This window comes from Gymnogyps californianus, chromosome 14, assembly GCF_018139145.2.
Source record: "Gymnogyps californianus isolate 813 chromosome 14, ASM1813914v2, whole genome shotgun sequence".
NCBI lineage: Eukaryota > Metazoa > Chordata > Aves > Accipitriformes > Cathartidae > Gymnogyps > Gymnogyps californianus.
This window is the reverse complement of record NC_059484.1, coordinates 1,184,512-1,202,484: the sequence shown is the minus strand read 5'-3', so window position 1 is coordinate 1,202,484 and position 17,973 is coordinate 1,184,512. Positions and strand designations below refer to the sequence as shown.

Genomic DNA, 17,973 nt, shown 5'->3' with positions numbered 1-17,973 from the left:
CTTGTAGCTCTCCTCCAGGGCCACCTCCTCCAGGGCCACGGTGATGGTGACAGTGGTGGAGAGCGGTGGGTCGCCGTTGTCCGTCACCTGGACTATGAGCTGCTGTGCTGCCCCGTCAGTGTCTTGGAGGGCACGTGCCGTCCGCACCTCCCCGGTGTACAGCGACACGTGGAACAAGGAGGGGTCGGTGGACTGCGGCAGCAGTCGGTATGAGAGCCAGGCATTGTGCCCAGCATCCGCATCCACTGCTGTCACCTTGGTGACCAGGTAGCCAGGTGGGGCAGACAGCGGGACCCTCTGAGGTGCTGGGACGTCACTGTCACTGGCAGGGTGCAGGATGGTGGGGGGGTGGTCATTCTGGTCCAGCACAAAGATGTAGACGGTAACGTTGGCATGAAGTGGGGGGGACCCTGAGTCCCGCACGGCCACAGAGACTGGCAGAACCTGCAGCAGCTCGAAGTCAAAGGTGCGCTGAGCATAGAGGTTGCCATTGTCAGGGTTGATGTGGACGAAGGAAGAGGTGGGGGCACCCTGCACTTGGCCACTCTCTATGGAGTAAACAAGACGGGAATTATCCCCATCGTCGGGGTCCGAGGCAGAGACAGTGCACAGCAGGGAGCCAGGTGGGTTGTTCTCTGGGAGGAAGGCATCGTAGGAGGGCTGCAAGAAACGCGGGGGGTTGTCATTCACGTCAGATATGTTGAGGAGCAGCGTGAGCGTTGTGGTGAGAGCGGGAGACCCACCATCCTGGGCAATCAGCTCCACTATGTACTGTGAGGTGGACTCTCGGTCCAGGCTCTCCCAGGTGACCAGGGAGAAGTGGTTCTGAAGGGGCCTGATGGCGAAAGGCACATCGGGGGAGATCTCCAAGCTCACATCCCCATTGGCCCCTGAGTCTCGGTCCCGTACATTGAAGAGCCCCACAACAGTCTCTGGTGGGGTGTCTTCCGGCACCGGGTTCAGCAGGGAGGTGAGCAGCACCTCCGGGGGGTTGTCATTCACGTCCTCCACTTCCACCTGCAATACGCAGTGGCCCTCCATCTCTGGGACCCCTCCATCATGGGCTCGCACGTAGATCTCATAGAAAGGTGATTCCTCGAAGTCCAGGGCCCCGCTCACCCGGACCTCGCCACTGTGGGGATCCAGGGCGAAGAGCCTCCGGACCAAGTCGGAGGTGTGAACCCCAAAGGAGTACTGCGTCTCCCCATTGGGGCCCTCATCGGAGTCAGACGCATTGAGCCGGAGGAGCAGGGCCCCCACGGGCGTGTTTTCTGGCACTTGCACCCTGTACGTGGCGCGGTCAAAGGTGGGCGCATTGTCATTGACATCCAGGACCAGGATCGTTATCTGCGCCGTGCCCGAGCGGGCTGGGCTTCCCCCGTCCATGGCCGTCAGCACCAGCTGCAGTTCTGGCTGCTCTTCCCGGTCCAGGGCACGCTCCAGCACCAGCTCCGGGAAGAGTTTGCCATCCTGCTGCTGCTTGACGTCCAGGGAGAAGTGGGAGTTGGGGCTCAGCCGGTAGGAGCCCACAGCATTGGTGCCCACATCAGGGTCCTGCGCGCTCTCCAGGGGGAAGCGCGCAGCCACTGTGGCAGACTCAGCGACACGCAGGGTGCGGTGAGCAGTGGGGAAGCTCGGGGAGTTGTCATTCAGGTCCAGGATCTCCACTTCCAGGCGGAAGAGCTGCAGAGGGTTCTCTGTCACCACCTGCACCGACAGCACGCAGCTGGCAGCCGCTCCGCACAGGCGCTCCCGGTCCAGCTGCTGGCTCACCACCAGCGCGCCACTGTCCAGGCGCACGGCGAAGTGGCGCAGGCTCTCCTCTGAGCCGAGGCGCAGCCTGCGACCTGGCAGCTCCTCCACCTTCAAGCCCAGGTCCTGGGCCACGTTCCCCACCACGGTTCCCACCTCCGACTCCTCAACCACCGAGTAGTGGATCTGCCCGGAGACCCGGCCCCAGCCGCAGAGCAAAAACAAACTCAGTACTTGCCATTTCCAGGCGGGTCGCTGGAGGCTGACGCTCTCCATGTCCGTGCACGTCCGGCCCGGGACGCAGCAGGCGCTGGGGAGCTGCGAAAAAATCCCTGGGTCTCTCTTCCACTGCTTGGAAAACAGCTCCGGGGCTCCGGCAGGCTGCGGCTCTGGTTGTCAGCCTCCGAGCAGAGGGGGTGGACTGGGGGAGGGGAACTGAATCACAGCCCCAGCACGGAGGTGGAAGGCGGGGGGGGGGGGGGGGGGGGAGAAGCAGATTTCCCCCCCCCCGCTTCAGATCAGCGCCCAATTGGCCGAGAGCTCCATCCCCTCTCGGCCAGCAGTGGCTCCCTGGAGGTGCTGGAAGCGGGGGCCCAAGCCGGCATCAGTGGGGCTGCCACCCCCGGCCTCCCCTCCGCCAGCCTGAGTCACTTGCTCTGACAGCTCGCTTCCCGTTCGCAGGGAAACTGCACGTCCTGGCAGCCTGGAAGCTAGGTACAAGCCCTCCCTGTGCGCTCCCCCTTCCACAATGGTGGCTTCACATCGCGCCCACAGACAAAGGGCAGCTGTCATGAATGCAGGCCAAAGGACTTTTCATGCCTGATGAAAAGGTGCTTGTTAGAGCCCTGAGGTGCCAGGGGCTCTTCTCCCACCCCTTTTCTCCCCCCCAGCTAATGCTTTGGCCACTGCCTGGACTCCAGGATTGCCTCTGTAAGTGAGGCATCACTGCCACCAGTACCACCATCAGCCAGGAGAGCTTGCACTGAGACAGGGATGCCCACCCCTGCCAGCCCCCTGTGGGTGTCGGAGGCAGAAGGTGGGAAGGCAGAGATGGGTGAGCCATTCAAAGCCAGAACGCAATTGCTCCCCACACATATCCGGCTGGACGCCCCTTCCTCACCCTGGGACAAGGAAGGGGTCAGCCTTCACAGTACCCCAGTCACTGCAAATGCATGGAGCCAGCCAACAAGCCCACTAGACCACCACCAGATCGCAATATCAGATCAGGACATTGGACTAGGCAGGAGGCCCGAGCCTCCCACCTGGCAGACACACATGCTAAAATTCTGTGGCAGACACAGCTTTGCAGCCAAGCAATCTCCTGGAGGGTGAAAACGGGGGTCTCAGCCTCCCCAGGGGAAGCGGAGCAGTAATTTCCCCCTCTCCCTGTCCCAGAGGATGGTGGCACGCTGCAGGGTGTTAGCTCAGTTCGTGGCACGCTGCAGGGTGTTAGCTCAGTTCACATCCCTGCAGAAGCCTTGTACAGTCATGCCCTGGAGTCCTGTCCTCGGCGCACTCAAGGCCACCCGGACCTCCCTGGGTTGCACAGAGACTCTGGGGGGCTGGAGTCTGCAGCGGTGCAGCAGGCAGGGGAGCCAGCTCCTGCCTGGGACCCTGCCTGTCCCCACCACCCAGGCACCAAGGGGACCTGGGGGAATAGGCGAGGGAGGCTGGGGGCACCCATGCCCGGCGCCGTGGACAGTGACAGGGACACCATCCTTCCGGGCGAGGACAGAGGCAGTGAAGGTGCTGCCGTCGAGGGGCCCCCCTCCCCTCTGCAGCCCCTCCCTGCCAGTATCAAGAGCCACGGGGCGGGACCACCCTGCTGCCAGTCAGGGAGAGACGGAGCAAGAAACCTCGTGATTGGTGCAGAACACCGCCCGGTTCCCACCTACTGCCTGCTCCAGGGGAGAGGAGAAGGCATTCTTAAAGGGCCAACGCAGCAAAACGCTGGACGAGTGGATTCCCCAGCGTCCAGAGACCGATACCTGCTTGGACGTACTCATTCCCCGAGGGCTTCCGACGGTGCCACCAGCAGGAAGCTGTCGCAGTTACCTTGACTCTGGGATGTGTCCTGCCGCCATCCCAGGCAGGGCCCCGGTCAGCACAACTGGGTGACAGACATTGCCACTGGCAACGTGGGATGCTGCCCCCCGGGAATGGGTTTGGTGCTGCTGCGGTACCTCAGCAGAAGCACCCTGTGAAGCCCACATGGTCTGGGAGAATCTGCTCAGTGTCCCGAGGTGGCTCAGTCACCAAGGGGCTGGAGCAAGTGACGGGCTTCACACAGGGGATCCTGCTGTTGCTTGGGTCTGCCAAAGCCCAGGATGGGGATGGTGGCAAGGCAGGAAGGGTATGGGGTGTCTAGGATGGAGGAGGAGAGGTCCCTGTTCCAGAGGGCCAGAGCTCACCCTGTGGAAAGGCTCCAACCCAGACGACCCAGAGAGCCGAGGGATCACTGGAGATCCTGCAGGGTAGGATCCCTCATGGCAGGACATGCCACCTGCCGCAGATGGAGCCAGCACCATCCCCACTGCATTGGCTTTGGGGTCTGGCTGTTGCCCTGCAGAGCAAAGAGGTGTAAAGCCTTTACAGGCTTGACACAGTCCGTGGCATTGGGCTGGATCTTCTTTGACCACGAAGACCGAAAATCCAGGGCCCGGTGCCAGCCCTGAATGGGTTCTCACTGCCAGTGCCTTTCCAGTGTAGTACTGGGGAGTAGGGGGGAGCCATGGGTAGGGGTCGGGCTTACCCCCTGCCTGTTATCACCTCCTTCCATCCCCACTCTCAATTCATTTAGTGCGCCCACCCCCAGAGGCATCTTGCCAGGACCCTTTGGTGGAGGGGACACCCTTGGCCCCAGCTGTAGCACGGCCCGCACAATGCAGAGGAACACTTGCTCCTGCAGCTGCTGCAGCCGTTCCCACCTGCCACAGATCAGAAGTGCTGAGTCTGAGCAGCGACGCAAGAGAAAAAAAAAAAGGCATTAAAAAAAAAAAAAGCATAAAATTATTCTGAGAGGTTTCTGCCTCCGTCTGTGATTCAGCCACAGCGAGCAGGCGGCACACACAGCCCCACACCCGTGCACAGCTTCCGCTGCACCTCACTTCCTTCTGCTCCAAGGAAAAGGTCGCTTCTACTCACAGCCTCCCAGGAAGGGACACATTACCGGCACCAACCACCTTGGAAACTCATCAGATCCCACCCCCCTTCTGCTGGATCCACTACCTGGCCTCACCTCTGAGGACTGAAGCGTTCCTGTAATTGAAAGCTCTCAAATTAAGCTGCACAATTCCCACGGGGGAAGAAGCACAGAAGCTGCCTGCCATGCGCAAACGCCTTCCTGGCTGCGGTTTTTTCAGTCAGGACATTAGACATCACCCGGCGACAGCATATTACAAATCGAGCAGGGCTTGTAATAGGGTTGTTAAAACAACACGTGGGTGGAGGACTCACCATCCTGCTGAGAGCCACAGTCCAGCTCAGCAGAGCCCTGCAAGCGACTGGGGTGGTCTGCAATCCCACCCCCCCACCCCGAAGCGAACATCATCACAAAACTTCCACGGAAACAAAACCGGAAGCATCAGGAGGCAAACATGAAGTGAGACACGGATGGGAGGGTCTGCTCTGTGGCCACGGTATGTCAAACGGAGGAACCAGCATCGTCCTTCAGCTTTGCATACTACACTGTGGGAAGTGACACCGCGGTCCCCCACTGGAAGCTGGTGGCTCCCAGCCCCATTTACACCACCACCTCCTCAGCCCACACTGGGGCACGACGCAGAGAGGCTATGTTCCCCTCCCAGTGCCTGACCCGGCAAGTGCTCCCCTCGGCTCTTGGTTTGCAAAGGCAAGGAAACACCATTAGCAGCGAACTTTCTGCCAAGGATTTGCAAGTGGTTGCAAGCTGACCTCAGCCTCCACCACTCACGCAAGGCGTACCCAAAACTGCATCTGAAAGACATATGTTCGCTAACCTGAGCAAACTGACTCACTTGATCCTACTCACCACAGCACGAATGTCATCGACACTCAGGACGGCTCATTTGACTCCAAAGAAGACCTGTTCAGCTATAGCTAACCACATTTTAGAGGCATGACACGACTGGATATTCCCCCCAGCCCCAATCCGCTACCATATGCATACGGCACAAATGAACCATGGCTCTGCCCGGCACTGAGACATGCCAAGGAAGGAGCTACGTTACCTCGGCAGGCGTGGGGAGCCGGCTGGCGGTGCCCACGATCTGGTGGTACAGCCCTGGCTCACCATTCCTTATGGTGCTCTGGCGGCTCCCCAGGGGGCTGGAAGTGAAGGGCTTTTTACACAGGAGATCACTCTGGCGAGAGTCTGTGGTGAGATAGACCTGATGGTAGAAGTTGGGTGGCGTGAAGCCACCCCGCACGGCGTCAATGTGGTGGAAGGGCCCTGGTGTCCTGTACAGGGTGCTCCTGGAGCTGTTGAACAGCTCCTTTGACTGCCTCCACTTGTAGCACTTGAAGATGCCCACTGACAACATGGTGATGAAGAAAGCTGCTGACACCAAAATCACAGCCAGGATGAGATAGAAAGTCACGTGCCTCCTGGGATCATTGGCAGGTGCCACGTCAGTGACGTCAGTGAGCACCTCCTTGACCATCTCAGCCACCGAGATGGAGACAGTGGCACTGGCAGACAGCACAGGCTCCCCATGGTCTTTCAGCAGGATGACTAGCGTGTGCTGGGGAGCATCATCCTCCCGGAGCTGGCGGGCCGTGAAGATCTCCCCGTTGTGCAGCCCAACTGAGAAGAGGCTGGGGTCAGTGGCCTGCAACAGGGTATAGGAGATCCAGGCATTGTACCCTGCATCCGCATCCACTGCCACCACCTTGGTGACCATGTGCCCGGCAGGAGTGCCTGGTGCCACCACATTGGTATAGGTGGCGGTAGTGTTGGGGTGAGGGTACAGCACGGTTGGGGCATTGTCATTGAGGTCAGTGACAAACACACTGACTGAGACGTTAGTGGCCAGAGGCGGAGAGCCGCCGTCCTGGACCTGCACCATCATGCTGAACTCCACCTGGTCCTCATGGTCCAGGGAGGTGAGCAGGTAGAGGGTGCCATTCTCCCGGTTGATGGAGAAGAGGTGGCCTACAGTGGGGTCACCCTGCAAGAGGGTATAGGAGAGATGGGCGTTGCGCCCAAGGTCCGGGTCTGTGGCGCTCACATTAAGGATGGGGATGCCAGGCATGTTGTTCTCCAGCACATACACATCATAGGAGTCCTGGGAAGACTTGGGCGCATTGTCATTGACATCTGACACCTGCACCAGGATCTGTTTTACCACAGACAAGGGTGGTGAGCCCGAGTCCCTGGCTGTGATAGTGATGTTATACTCCGATGCCTTTTCCCGGTCCAGAGCTGCTTTTGTTTTCAATGTGTAGTAATTTTTGAGGGAGGAGCTGAGCATGAACGGGATCCCAGAAGAAATGAAGCAGTTCACCAGACCATTATCATGGGAGTCCAAGTCTGTTACACTCAGCAGAGCTACGACTGTCCCTGGGGCTGCATCTTCAGGCACGGGGCTGTACACAGAAGTCACTGTCACCTCTGGAGCATTGTCATTCACATCCACAACTTCCACCAGCACTTTGCAATGAGCCACGCCAGGAACGGCGCCCTTGTCTTTAGCCTGTAAGTAAATATCGTACAGCTTCGTTTCCTCGTAGTCCAGCTGCCCCTTGACCCTCAACTCCCCTGTGGCCGAGTCCAGAGCAAAGAGTTCTCGTACCTTGGCGGGCGTGTGGCTGCTGAAGGAATAGACAATGTCTCCGTTGGGCCCATCATCCAGATCGTATGCACTGATCCTGGCGACCAGCGTACCACTGGGCGTGTTCTCCCTCACGTTTGCCTTATACGTGGACTGGTTGAAGACCGGGGCATTATCGTTGGCGTCCACAACGTCAATGTGGATCTGCACGTGGGCCGACCGCGGCGGGCTGCCTCCATCCAGCGCAGTCAAGACCAAGTGCAGCTCCCGTTGCTCCTCCCTGTTCAGCTCCTTCTCTAGCACCAGCTCCGCGTACTTGCTGCCATCCACCCTCGTCTGCACGTCGAGCGCAAAGTGCGGGTTGGCGCTGAGCTGGTAGGTCTGCAAAGAGTTAATCCCCACATCGGGGTCTTGCGCGCTCTCTAGCGGGAAGCGCGCTCCGGCCGCCACCGACTCGCTGATTTCCAGCCTCGCCTGGCTGCTGGGAAAAACCGGGTCGTTGTCATTGATGTCCTGGATCTCCACGGAGCCGCTGTACAGCTCCAGCGGGTTTTCCACCACGATCTCAAAGCTGAGGGAGCAGGGAGAGAGCGCACCGCAGAGCTCCTCCCGGTCTATCCGCTCGCTCACCAGCAGCGCGCCGCTCGTCAGATCCACCCCGAAGTACTTCTTGTTGCCGCCGGACACCACCCGCAGCCGGCGCCCCGGCAGCCGCCCGAGGTCCAGCGCCAGGTCGGCTACCACGTTCCCCACCGCGGAGCCTCTCCGCGCCTCCTCGGGAATCGCATAGCGAATCGCGGCGGAAACCCAGTCGGAAACGCCGAACAAAAGCAAGAGGCTCAGTACCTGCCCCGTCGTCACCCCGCGGCTCCTTACAGCAACGCCGTTCATCGCACAGGACGGCCGCGCTCTCCGCTTCGCCCCCCCCTGCCCCGGCTAGAAATCCTCAGCTCGCCCGCTCATGCCGCTGCCCTGCGCGCCCCGGGAAGCGGCGTCCGGCGGGGAGACGGGCATTGCTTTGCGGGCTCCGCGGTGACTCACTCCCAGGCTCTCTCTGAGACCGTCTGCGCCTCATCCCGGCTCCGAGCGGGGCCGGGCCGCCAGTTCCCCCCCCGCTCCCATCATTGGCCGACAGCGGCACACAGAGTCCCGGCCAATAACTGCACGGAGCGCAGGGCTGCCGGAGCCCCGCCGCGGGGCAGCCGCCCGCCGAGCACCGCCGGGAGGGAGCGCGGCGGCCCCGGGCCGAAGGCAGCGGGGCTCAAGCTGGTTGACCCTGAAGGGAGAGCACAGCCCTGACGAGAAACCCAGCTAATAAGGACAGCCGGGCTGGGAGAGGGCTGGGAGAGGCAGCGTAGATGAGGCACGGGGACGGCGTGTGCGGGCAGGAAGGTCTAAGAGTTGGTGGAGAGGATGACGCCAAAAGGGGCGATATGGAAACGGGGGGGGGGGGGGGGTGTCCCCGGGAAAACCTCGTTGGAAAGAGGCAACGGGAACAAGAAGGGGAGGTGGAGCGGGCGGGAGGAGAGGTGGGGAGGGTCGGCCGGGGCACGCAGGGCGCCGGGGAGAGCCAGCCCCAGCACGACGCGCCAGCTCCTCGGGACCTTCAGGATGCCGGTCCTCCCACCCAAGTGCTTGGTCAGCCCCTTCCTGACATCCCACGGCGTCGCGACGTCGCGCCTTTGTGTGCCACCAAAGCAGCGTCGCCGGCAAAACGACGCGGATTTCGTGCTGCCGAGTTCCGAGCGGCTCCTCCGGCCGCCGCACGCAGTCACCCCGCGGGGCAGCTCCTGCTGCAGGGTTCCCAGGAGCATCGCCCCTCCTGCTCCCCACCGCCACCACTATCCCAGCAGGCATCTTCCCCGACAAATCGTAGAAATCTCGGTTTAATACGCCCTCCTGCTCTCGCCACCTCCCAGCTTGCTCCCCGGTACCGGTCTCCTCCAGCCAGACGCAGGCAAATCACGGTCTGCGACGTGCTGGTTCACCGGGGGCGGGAGCGGTTCCCGTTCCCGTGCAGCAACAGCCCGGCAGGTCACGGCACCACGTAGACCACGGCACCGGCAGCGCCTGGGCGAGAAACAGCCAATTCCCGGGCTGCCTGCCTGCGTTTGGGGTTGTTGCTGTCAACAACAATTCATGATACGTCGATTTTCCGACGTTTCGAGCGCCCATACGAATAAAACTACCGCAATTTCGGCAAATGTCCGTCACCAGCGCAACTGCTGAGCTGTCACGGTGCAATGGGAAGGGGCCAAGGGAGCTTGATAAGGGAGCGCCAGGAGCCCTGTTAAAACCCGCCTGTGGCCGAGAAACACAGCTTCCAGGTGTCTTCCCACAGCCGAGACTGATAAGGAAGGGACGGCGATGTCTGGGAAAGAAACCGGACTGGAAATCAGCGCCCACGCGTTCATTCGCTTGTCGAGAGAAACGACAAGGCTCTCCACGCCCTGCAGAACTGGCTCGGAAACGTTGCGGCTGTTTATCTGTTACCCCGCTGATTGTCGTGGCTGAGCGCGTTGTGGAAGGGCTGCAAATCACCCGCACCAACGTGGGAGACACGACACCCGCCAGAGCGACAGGGACCTCGACGTGTCCTCGCCCCGCACAGTTCTGTTAACTGCGGTGAGCACACGGGATCCACCCAGAGACGCAGTATTTCTGGGCTTATACGAAGAGTCAACAACATCAAACGGATCGGCACAGTCTTTCCTCTCTACATGCTCAGCTATTTCCTTTCTTACCGAATAATCGTTGCCGAAGGATAAATCATATCAGCGCTACTTACCATTTTTATTACCAGTCTACAGAATGTGTTAAAAGTATAGGCTTCACACCGATAAAATCCAACGTTAGTCGTCTAACGTTGTCTTTTAATACAATTTAATTCTGGAGCAATTTAAAGCCTGAGAAGGAAAACGATTTGCTTTACCCACCGCAGCTGCATCGTGCACGTAAGTACACGCTATGCCTCTCTGTCCGTTTTGGAGCACTTCTGTAACAGACCGTGTCTGCAGGCTCACGGTGCTGAGAGCAGACTTCTTTTCTCATAGGCCTTTCCGCAACCAAATCCCAATTACCTTCCTTTCTCACATGTAATCTAAAAAGAAGAAAATCCACAGCTCTCTTCGAGACAAATCTTGAAACTGTCTTCAGCCACTTATTTTCTCTGAAATAAACTCTGAATCTTTTTTCCAACCACTGCCCATTTCGTGTCTTTCCTAACCTCTTTTTACTGAGCAACTTCTCTAAAGTGCGTATCGCAATTCTTAAGGAGTTTCTCTTCATATGAGTGCACACACAACCCGTATTTAGAGTACCTTGTCTGCTTAATCCCAGCAGCAGTAGGATGGCCAACCAGCGGAGAGCTGAGTACAGCGGGATCTCGGGAAAGGCATGGAAGACTGAACATTTCCATCTCCCGTATTCGACCGATCTGGAGACATTACGTCTCCCTCACTTTGATGAGAAGCCCGAATATTGACGGCGATGCCTCGGAGCTCCTGAAAGTACCATTCGGAGGGAGAGGAGTGGAAACGTGCGACAGCTAAGGGGAAAGACGCCTGTTCCCTGCACCAGGAATTCCTTCGGGGACGGGTTCAAGCCAAATCCCAGCCATCAGCCGCTCACACCGGCATTATTCCCGGCTCCGCCAGTGCTCCAGAGGAGCCGGTGGCAGCAGTGGACCCAAAGCATTTTCTGCTCGGCTGCGGGCTCACAGCTACAGTGAGGCACCAGCCCCGGCTCCCCAGACGGAGGGGAAATGTTAAGTCACGGGTGTACACAACGTGTTCCTTTTGAGGGGTTCAGAGTATGAAAAGAACGGAGCTGCAAGGGAAAACAGAGAACTACAGAGTCGCTGCCCTGACTGAGTGAACAGGCCGGGATAGATCACACATCGCTATCACAGGAAAGTGCTCAAATCTGGCAGAGACAATAAAGGAAGCAGTCACTAGACCAAGACGAAAGGGTTATCTCAGCTTCAGATCCCCCAACACTTTTGCCCCCGCTCCACCCCGTGTCCACCCCACCACCCCGGCTCGATGAAACTCGCACCTGGAGTAGGACAGACAGCTGTACTGACAACATCGCGTCGCTCCATGGGGCATAACCGACAATTCGCGAATGAGAAAGGTAAAAAGGAAGAGTCAGAATCACACACACACACCCACGCCCGCACACACACACCCCCGAGCTATTGAGCAGTGCGCCGGGAGGCAACGTTGAGCTCTGCCGGTTGCCCACCGATCCCGGACGGCAGAGCAGGGGAAGGAGAAGATTCATACAAGTCCGCAGAAAGGGACCACAGGACAGAAGCTCACCTGTGCCGAGCTCTCGGGGCTAGGAGGGTCCTTCCCGGAGTGAGTGCCTGAGCCGGGTTCCCCGGCCAGGAGACGGTCAGAAAGCACTGCCGTCCCTGGTCTCAGAAATGTGAAGTCCTTCTGGCCCGATTCGGAGGCTAAACACACCTCGTAGGAGTAGGGCAAGGGCAGCGTGCTGCTGCAGTAGTTGTACGGTGCTTTTGAGCCCAGGCTGGAATACAGTTCCTTATCAGAAGTTATAAAAACGGGAGGGCTCCTAGACCGTCGGCATTTAAAGAACAATACCAAAATGACTGTCAAAACGAATACCAAGGACACGACAGCAAGCGCCGCTACAAGAATGAGGTTTAGATCAGATGTCAGTTCGGACACAGCGTCTCTGTCGCTCAGCTCCGGCAGCGCCTCCTGCAAGCTCTCGGCCAGCACCACGTGCAGCGTGGCCGTGGCCGACAGCGCCGGCTGCCCGTGGTCCTTCACCACGGCCACCAGCCGCTGCTTCGCCGCGTCCCTCGCCGACACGGCCCGCGCCGTCCGCACCTCGCCGCTGTGCAGCCCCACGCGGAACAGCGCCGGCTCCGGCGCCTGCACCAGCTCGTACGACAGCCACGCGTTGCGCCCCGCGTCCGCGTCCACCGCCACCACCTTCGCCACCAGGTACCCGGCCTCGGCCGACCGCGGCACCACCTCGAACGGCGCCGCCGCCGCCGCCGCCCCCGCCCCCGCCGCCGGCCACAGCACCCGCGGCGCGTTGTCGTTGCGGTCCAGCACGAAGACGCGCACCGTCGCCGTCGAGCTCCGCGCCGGCGCCCCGCCGTCCTGCGCCCGCACCGCCACCGCGAACTCGCGGCACTCCTCGTAGTCGAAGGAGCGCTGCGCGTACACCGCGCCGCTCCGCGCCTCCACCGACACGTACGGCGCCGCGCCCGCCGCGCCCGCGCTGCCGCCCGCCAGCCAGTAGCTCACGCGCCCGTTGGCGCCCGCGTCCGCGTCCCGCGCGCGCACGCGCAGCACCGGCGCGCCCGCCGCGTTGTTCTCCGCCACGTAGGCGCTGTAGGCGGCCTCCTCGAACACCGGCGCGTTGTCGTTCACGTCCGACACCTCCAGCACCAGCGCCGCGCGGCTCCACAGCGCCGGGCTGCCCGGTCCCTGGCCACCACCGTCGCCCGCTGCTCGGGCGCCTGCTCCCGGTCCAGTGCGCTCGCCGTCACCACCTTGTACGAGCCGCCCGACGACGCCACGATCGACAGCGGCGCCTCGCCCGACAGCTCGCACCACACCTGCCCGTTCTCCCCGGAGTCCCGGTCCATCACGTTCAGGAGGGCCACCACCGTGCCGGCCGGCGCGTCCTCGGGCACCGGGCTCGACACCGACAACACCGTGATCTCCGGCGCGTTGTCGTTCACGTCCAGCACCTCCACCTCCACCTTGCAGTGCGCCACCAGACCGCCCCCGTCCCTCGCCTCCACCAGCAGCGTGTAGCCTCGCGTGTCCTCGAAGTCCAGCGTCTCCTGCAGCGTGATCGCCCCGCTCTCCGCGTCCACCACGAACTTCTCAAGCACCTTGGCCGGCATTTTCCCGAAGCCGTAGGTGATGCGGGCGTTGGTGCCGGCGTCGGCGTCGGAGGCGGAGACGTTCAGCACCGGCGAGCCCGGCGGCGCGTCCTCGCGCAGGCTCGCGCGGTACCGGTCCTGCGCGAACACAGGGGGGTTGTCGTTGGCGTCGGTGACGTTGATGCAGAGCTGGGCGGTGCCGCTCCGGGGCGGCTCGCCGCCGTCCACCGCCGTCAGCACCAGCCGCAGGCTCTGCTCGCTCTCCCGGTCCAGCGCGCGCCGCAGCACCAGCTCCGCGAACTTGCTGCCGTCCTGGCTCTCCTTCGCCTCCACCGCGAAGTACCCGTTCGCCTCCAGCTCGTAGCCCTGCAGCGAGTTGCTGCCCACGTCCGCGTCTTCGGCCATGCCCAAGCAAAGCGGGCGCCGGGAGAAGTCAGCTCGTTGATCTCCAGCGGGAAATGGTCTTGCAGGAAGCGCGGCGCGTTGTCGTTGACGTCCTGGATGGCCACCTCGACGTGGAAAACGTTGAGCGGGTTCTGCAGCAGCGCCTCGAAGCTGACGGAGCAGGACGCCGCCTCGCCGCACAGCTCCTCCCGGTCCAGCCTCTCGCTCACGTACAGGTTCCCGGTCTCCCCGCTCACGCCGAAGTAGTGCTTCTCGGCGCTGAGCCGCAGCTTGCGTGCCGGCAGCTCCGCCGGGCTCAGCCCCAGGTCCCGCGCCAGCGGCCCCACCAGCGAGCCTCTGCCCAGCTCCTCGGCGATGGCGTAGCGGATCCGCTCCGGCGCCGCCCGGCAGCACAAGCCCAGCAGCAAAGCGGGCAGCAGCACTCGCCCGGCTGCTCGCCGGCGGCTCTGCCTCTGCCTGCCCGCCATTCTCGGCAGCGCTCGCCGCGCTCCTCCCTCCTGCCGCTGCCCTCCCTCCCTTCCAGCCGCTCTCCGCAGCGAGCGCAGGGGCCGCCGGACGGCAGCGATCTCGGCGCCGGCTCGGACGCCGCCGCTCCCCGCGCCGCCTCTCGCCTCTGCTGCCCGTGCCGCTGCCGCTCTGGCCGGCGCCGTGCGAGCGAGCAGCCTGCGGGGGCACGACGCTGCGGCGGCTCCGGCTCCGGCTGCGGCTCCGGCTCCGGCCCCGGCTGCGGCTGCGGCTCCAGCGCCGCTCCGCGTCGGCCAACAGCGGCACCCGGAGGCGCCGCGACGCCACCGCAGCCGGCTGATGGCGTGCGGCGCTTCGGTCTCTGCGCTCCGAGCCGCACTATCAGCAGCTGCCGGGAGTCGGCGCCATCGGCTAGCGAAAAGCGCGATTCGGCTTTCAGTTTGGAGAGTTTCCTCATACCCGCGGAAAGGCGAACCACGGAGCTCTGTTCAGTAGTGGAAATGAAGAGGAACATGTTACCGAGCGGTGGAGGAGCGCGCAGACTTCGTACCGCAGAGCACAGGTGAGTACAGGTAAGTACAACCTTACAGCAAATGTCTGAGAGATTCCAACAGCTTCCACTATTGCTGCGGGTTGTCTTTCCCCAGCTCTTTTATTTCATTTCTACGAGCTCTGAGAAGCAACAGCTGCAAAATAGTTTGGAGGAGAAGCTGTTGTAGAAAGGAAGCACCAGACTCGCCGTTTTCTTTGAGGAGATTCTTGCTTATATCCCTTTTATTTTATATACCTCTCAGAGTGACTGAGACTGGGAGAAAATGTCTTATTCTCTACAGCAGCAGTATCGGTACATGCTCCCAGTTTTACAAATCACGGAGATCACCACAACTTCTTGCTCTAGAACTGGGAAGACAGACCTGTTAAAGCATTTCTTCAAAATTGCTTCTGTCAGCGAACGGGGTAAGTAAGTAGAGCTAAGAACATGGACGGGCGCCAAAAAGGTACCCATGCGCCCAGAATACTTCAATTACCAGTGTGCTATTCCGAGAATCGTAAAGAGGAGCGGTATACTCCTCCGTGGTGATGCTCGAGGCGTATGCGACATGTCAGCTACCTTTGCCAGGACAGTCAGAGACTTGTAGAAAAAAGACGGCAAAAAAAGTCGCAAGAAGAAAAGCCAGAAGAGCAACACTAGAGCAGGCAGTTTACCCATGACACAAACACACCGACACGTATTTTGCACCCACAATACACAGAACACGCCAGGCGTGGAGTGGTCTGAAAATGGAAAGGGTAAAACCCTCTTGAATGCAACGCCTATGAAAAAGTACTTGATCCTCCTCAGTGCCTGTTTGTACGATGACACCACCTCTCAGCAACGCTCAAAGGAAACCACGGAATGCAAGACTCTTGCAAACCAACAAGTCTTGATTCATGACCGTGGAGAGAGCAGGGCACATTCTGACCAGCTGAATCATTTCAAGCGCTACACAGATCACGAATTTGGAACCTACAGGTACAGCAGACTTTCCTAAAACTCCTATTGCTCCAAACAAGAGATGATTCCATGGATGACTACTGTGCCCATTCACAGGGTCCTGGTGATAACTCAGTTCCCGGTTATGCCACTCTCGCTACTCCCTCAAAAGATACAAAGACACGGACTACAGGACTCCGTTTCTCCTTCACAAGCTTCTTCCACTGTAGCAGTTATTAGCAAACAATCACTCGGCCACAACGCCGCTGTGAGAACAGGCTCTTCCTCACCAACAAGACCATTCTCACAAAGAAGTAGCCCCACTCTACTTCACATGGAGACACACATCCAAGAGGGTCACCTACCCATACTGAGCAGGTATTTACGCAGAATCTCGCCCTTCCTCAACGTTTGTTGCATTGCATTACTAAAGTACTGCTTACATGCATTTCAAACAATTAAGGTTAAATGAAAACTCTGTGTTGTAAGACAATAGTGATAAAGCAACGAACGACAGGCTTTTAGAAAAATCTTCAACTAATAAGCTGTTCATGATGAAAATACCCGTGTATGTCTAATAGTCCAATCCTATGAGTAACACTGCCGAGCAAGAAACGAAAATTATACCGGCATTAGGACATACTGTCGCTACACCCTCGGCTACACCGTTACCTCTAATTACACCTCTGTAAAAGACACGATGACGAACAGTAAAGCAGATGAAAAGTGCCCATAGGACACTAACGATCCCTTGGAGTTTAACCCTCATTTGGCAGAAGAGGCCACAAAGTTGCTGCATGAACAGTCTTCTCGTGGACAACAAGGTCATTCTCACAAAATCGTTCTAGGTGCAGTAAGACCCTGGATGTGTTCACCGGCTGAGAGCACTAAGGAGCACAGAAGGAGAAAACAACCTTTCGCACCAGTAACACTATTCAGAATGCATGCTACTCTCTTACTCACACATCTTTTGCATTGATTTTAAACACTTGGCATCAAAAGATCAAGCGCTGCTACACGAGGGATAACGATACACAGCAAGCTGTAAGGCGACATAAATAGCACAAATGAATAACCCTTCACAGCAAAGAGTATCTTGACATTTCTTGAAGTGCCATGCCATCTGTAACGCACCCCAGCAGAAACTGCGACAATATTCTGTACTTTCTAGCACTTCACCCATAATTTGAAGGCCTAAAAAGAGGCTTATAGAGTCTATAAGCACAACATTCACTCTGGGAACATCCAGTTCTTCAACTCCACTCCATCTTTGGAAGAGCACAGCGGTGGTTCACCACCAAGGTGATCAAACAGTGCTCACGTACGCACGTGTATTTTAGAATTTAACATTTACGCGTTAAAAAAAGTAATTTCGCTCCTTTTCCACCCTCTTCCTCAATCCGGAGCCTGGAGCTCACTTTTGACCTAACCAAGGAAATTCCCGCAAGCAACAAGGAATTCGCAGGAATGCCTGGGAATGGTCTGCCGGTTGAGGAAGAAGTACCTCCAATGTGGAAAACACACACATTTAACAACTGGGAAATGAAAAACCTGTGTTACAAGGGAACAGTGATCATTAACTGAACCAAAGACGGACTTGAGAAAAACACCTCAACTAACACGTCGTTCACGACAAAAATAACTTTGTATTTGTAAAAACACCAACCTATAAGTAAAACTGCTCACTGGCTGGTAAGGAGCACAGAAAAAGAAGAGAACCCTTCTAACGAGTACCGCTATTAAGAATACGTAGTACTCTGTTCTTTACACATTGCTTTCAACATAAGATCAAGTGCTACTACACGCGCGAGCACGTATTGACACAAAACAAGCAATAAGGCCGTATAACAAGTACAAATGATCAGCCGGTCACGGCAAGTTATACACGGGGCCATTAACGTTCCATTTCAAGAGAATCTCATCCCACTGAAGCACATGTGCTGTCGGGAAGATGTCTGACCAGCCTAATAACGCAAACTTCCATTTGCTAATAATGCAACACATCCGTTCAGAAGAGCTAATACTGACAGGAAAACCGGTATTGCACGTCAGGGGACAAAATGAGAAACGACATGGTGCGCGATAAAGACACAAAGGCCCGCTCTAAGGAAGCTCCAGCCGGCAGCAGGCTCCCTTCGCCGGCCTCCCACAGCCACTGTAACGCTGAGCCGCAACCCCACGCTCCCCTCCCCGCAGCAAGAGGCACCAGCACCCAGCGCGGTGCTGAACGCAGCTTTGCCTTCCTTGGAACGACA

General features: G+C 58.9%; 1 protein-coding gene across 1 annotated transcript in view; it reads right to left on the bottom strand.

Annotated features, from left to right (window-relative positions):
- The window catches only part of LOC127021880 (protocadherin gamma-B5-like), a 43,975-nt gene extending 30,173 nt beyond the window's left edge, over nucleotides 1–13,802 (bottom strand). The window contains 2 exon segments of the mRNA XM_050905194.1: nucleotides 11,825–12,966; nucleotides 12,969–13,802. Coding sequence (XP_050761151.1) covers nucleotides 11,825–12,966; nucleotides 12,969–13,779 — 1,953 coding nt within the window. The 5' untranslated portion in view covers nucleotides 13,780–13,802.
- Between the last annotated feature and the right edge of the window lie 4,171 nt (nucleotides 13,803–17,973).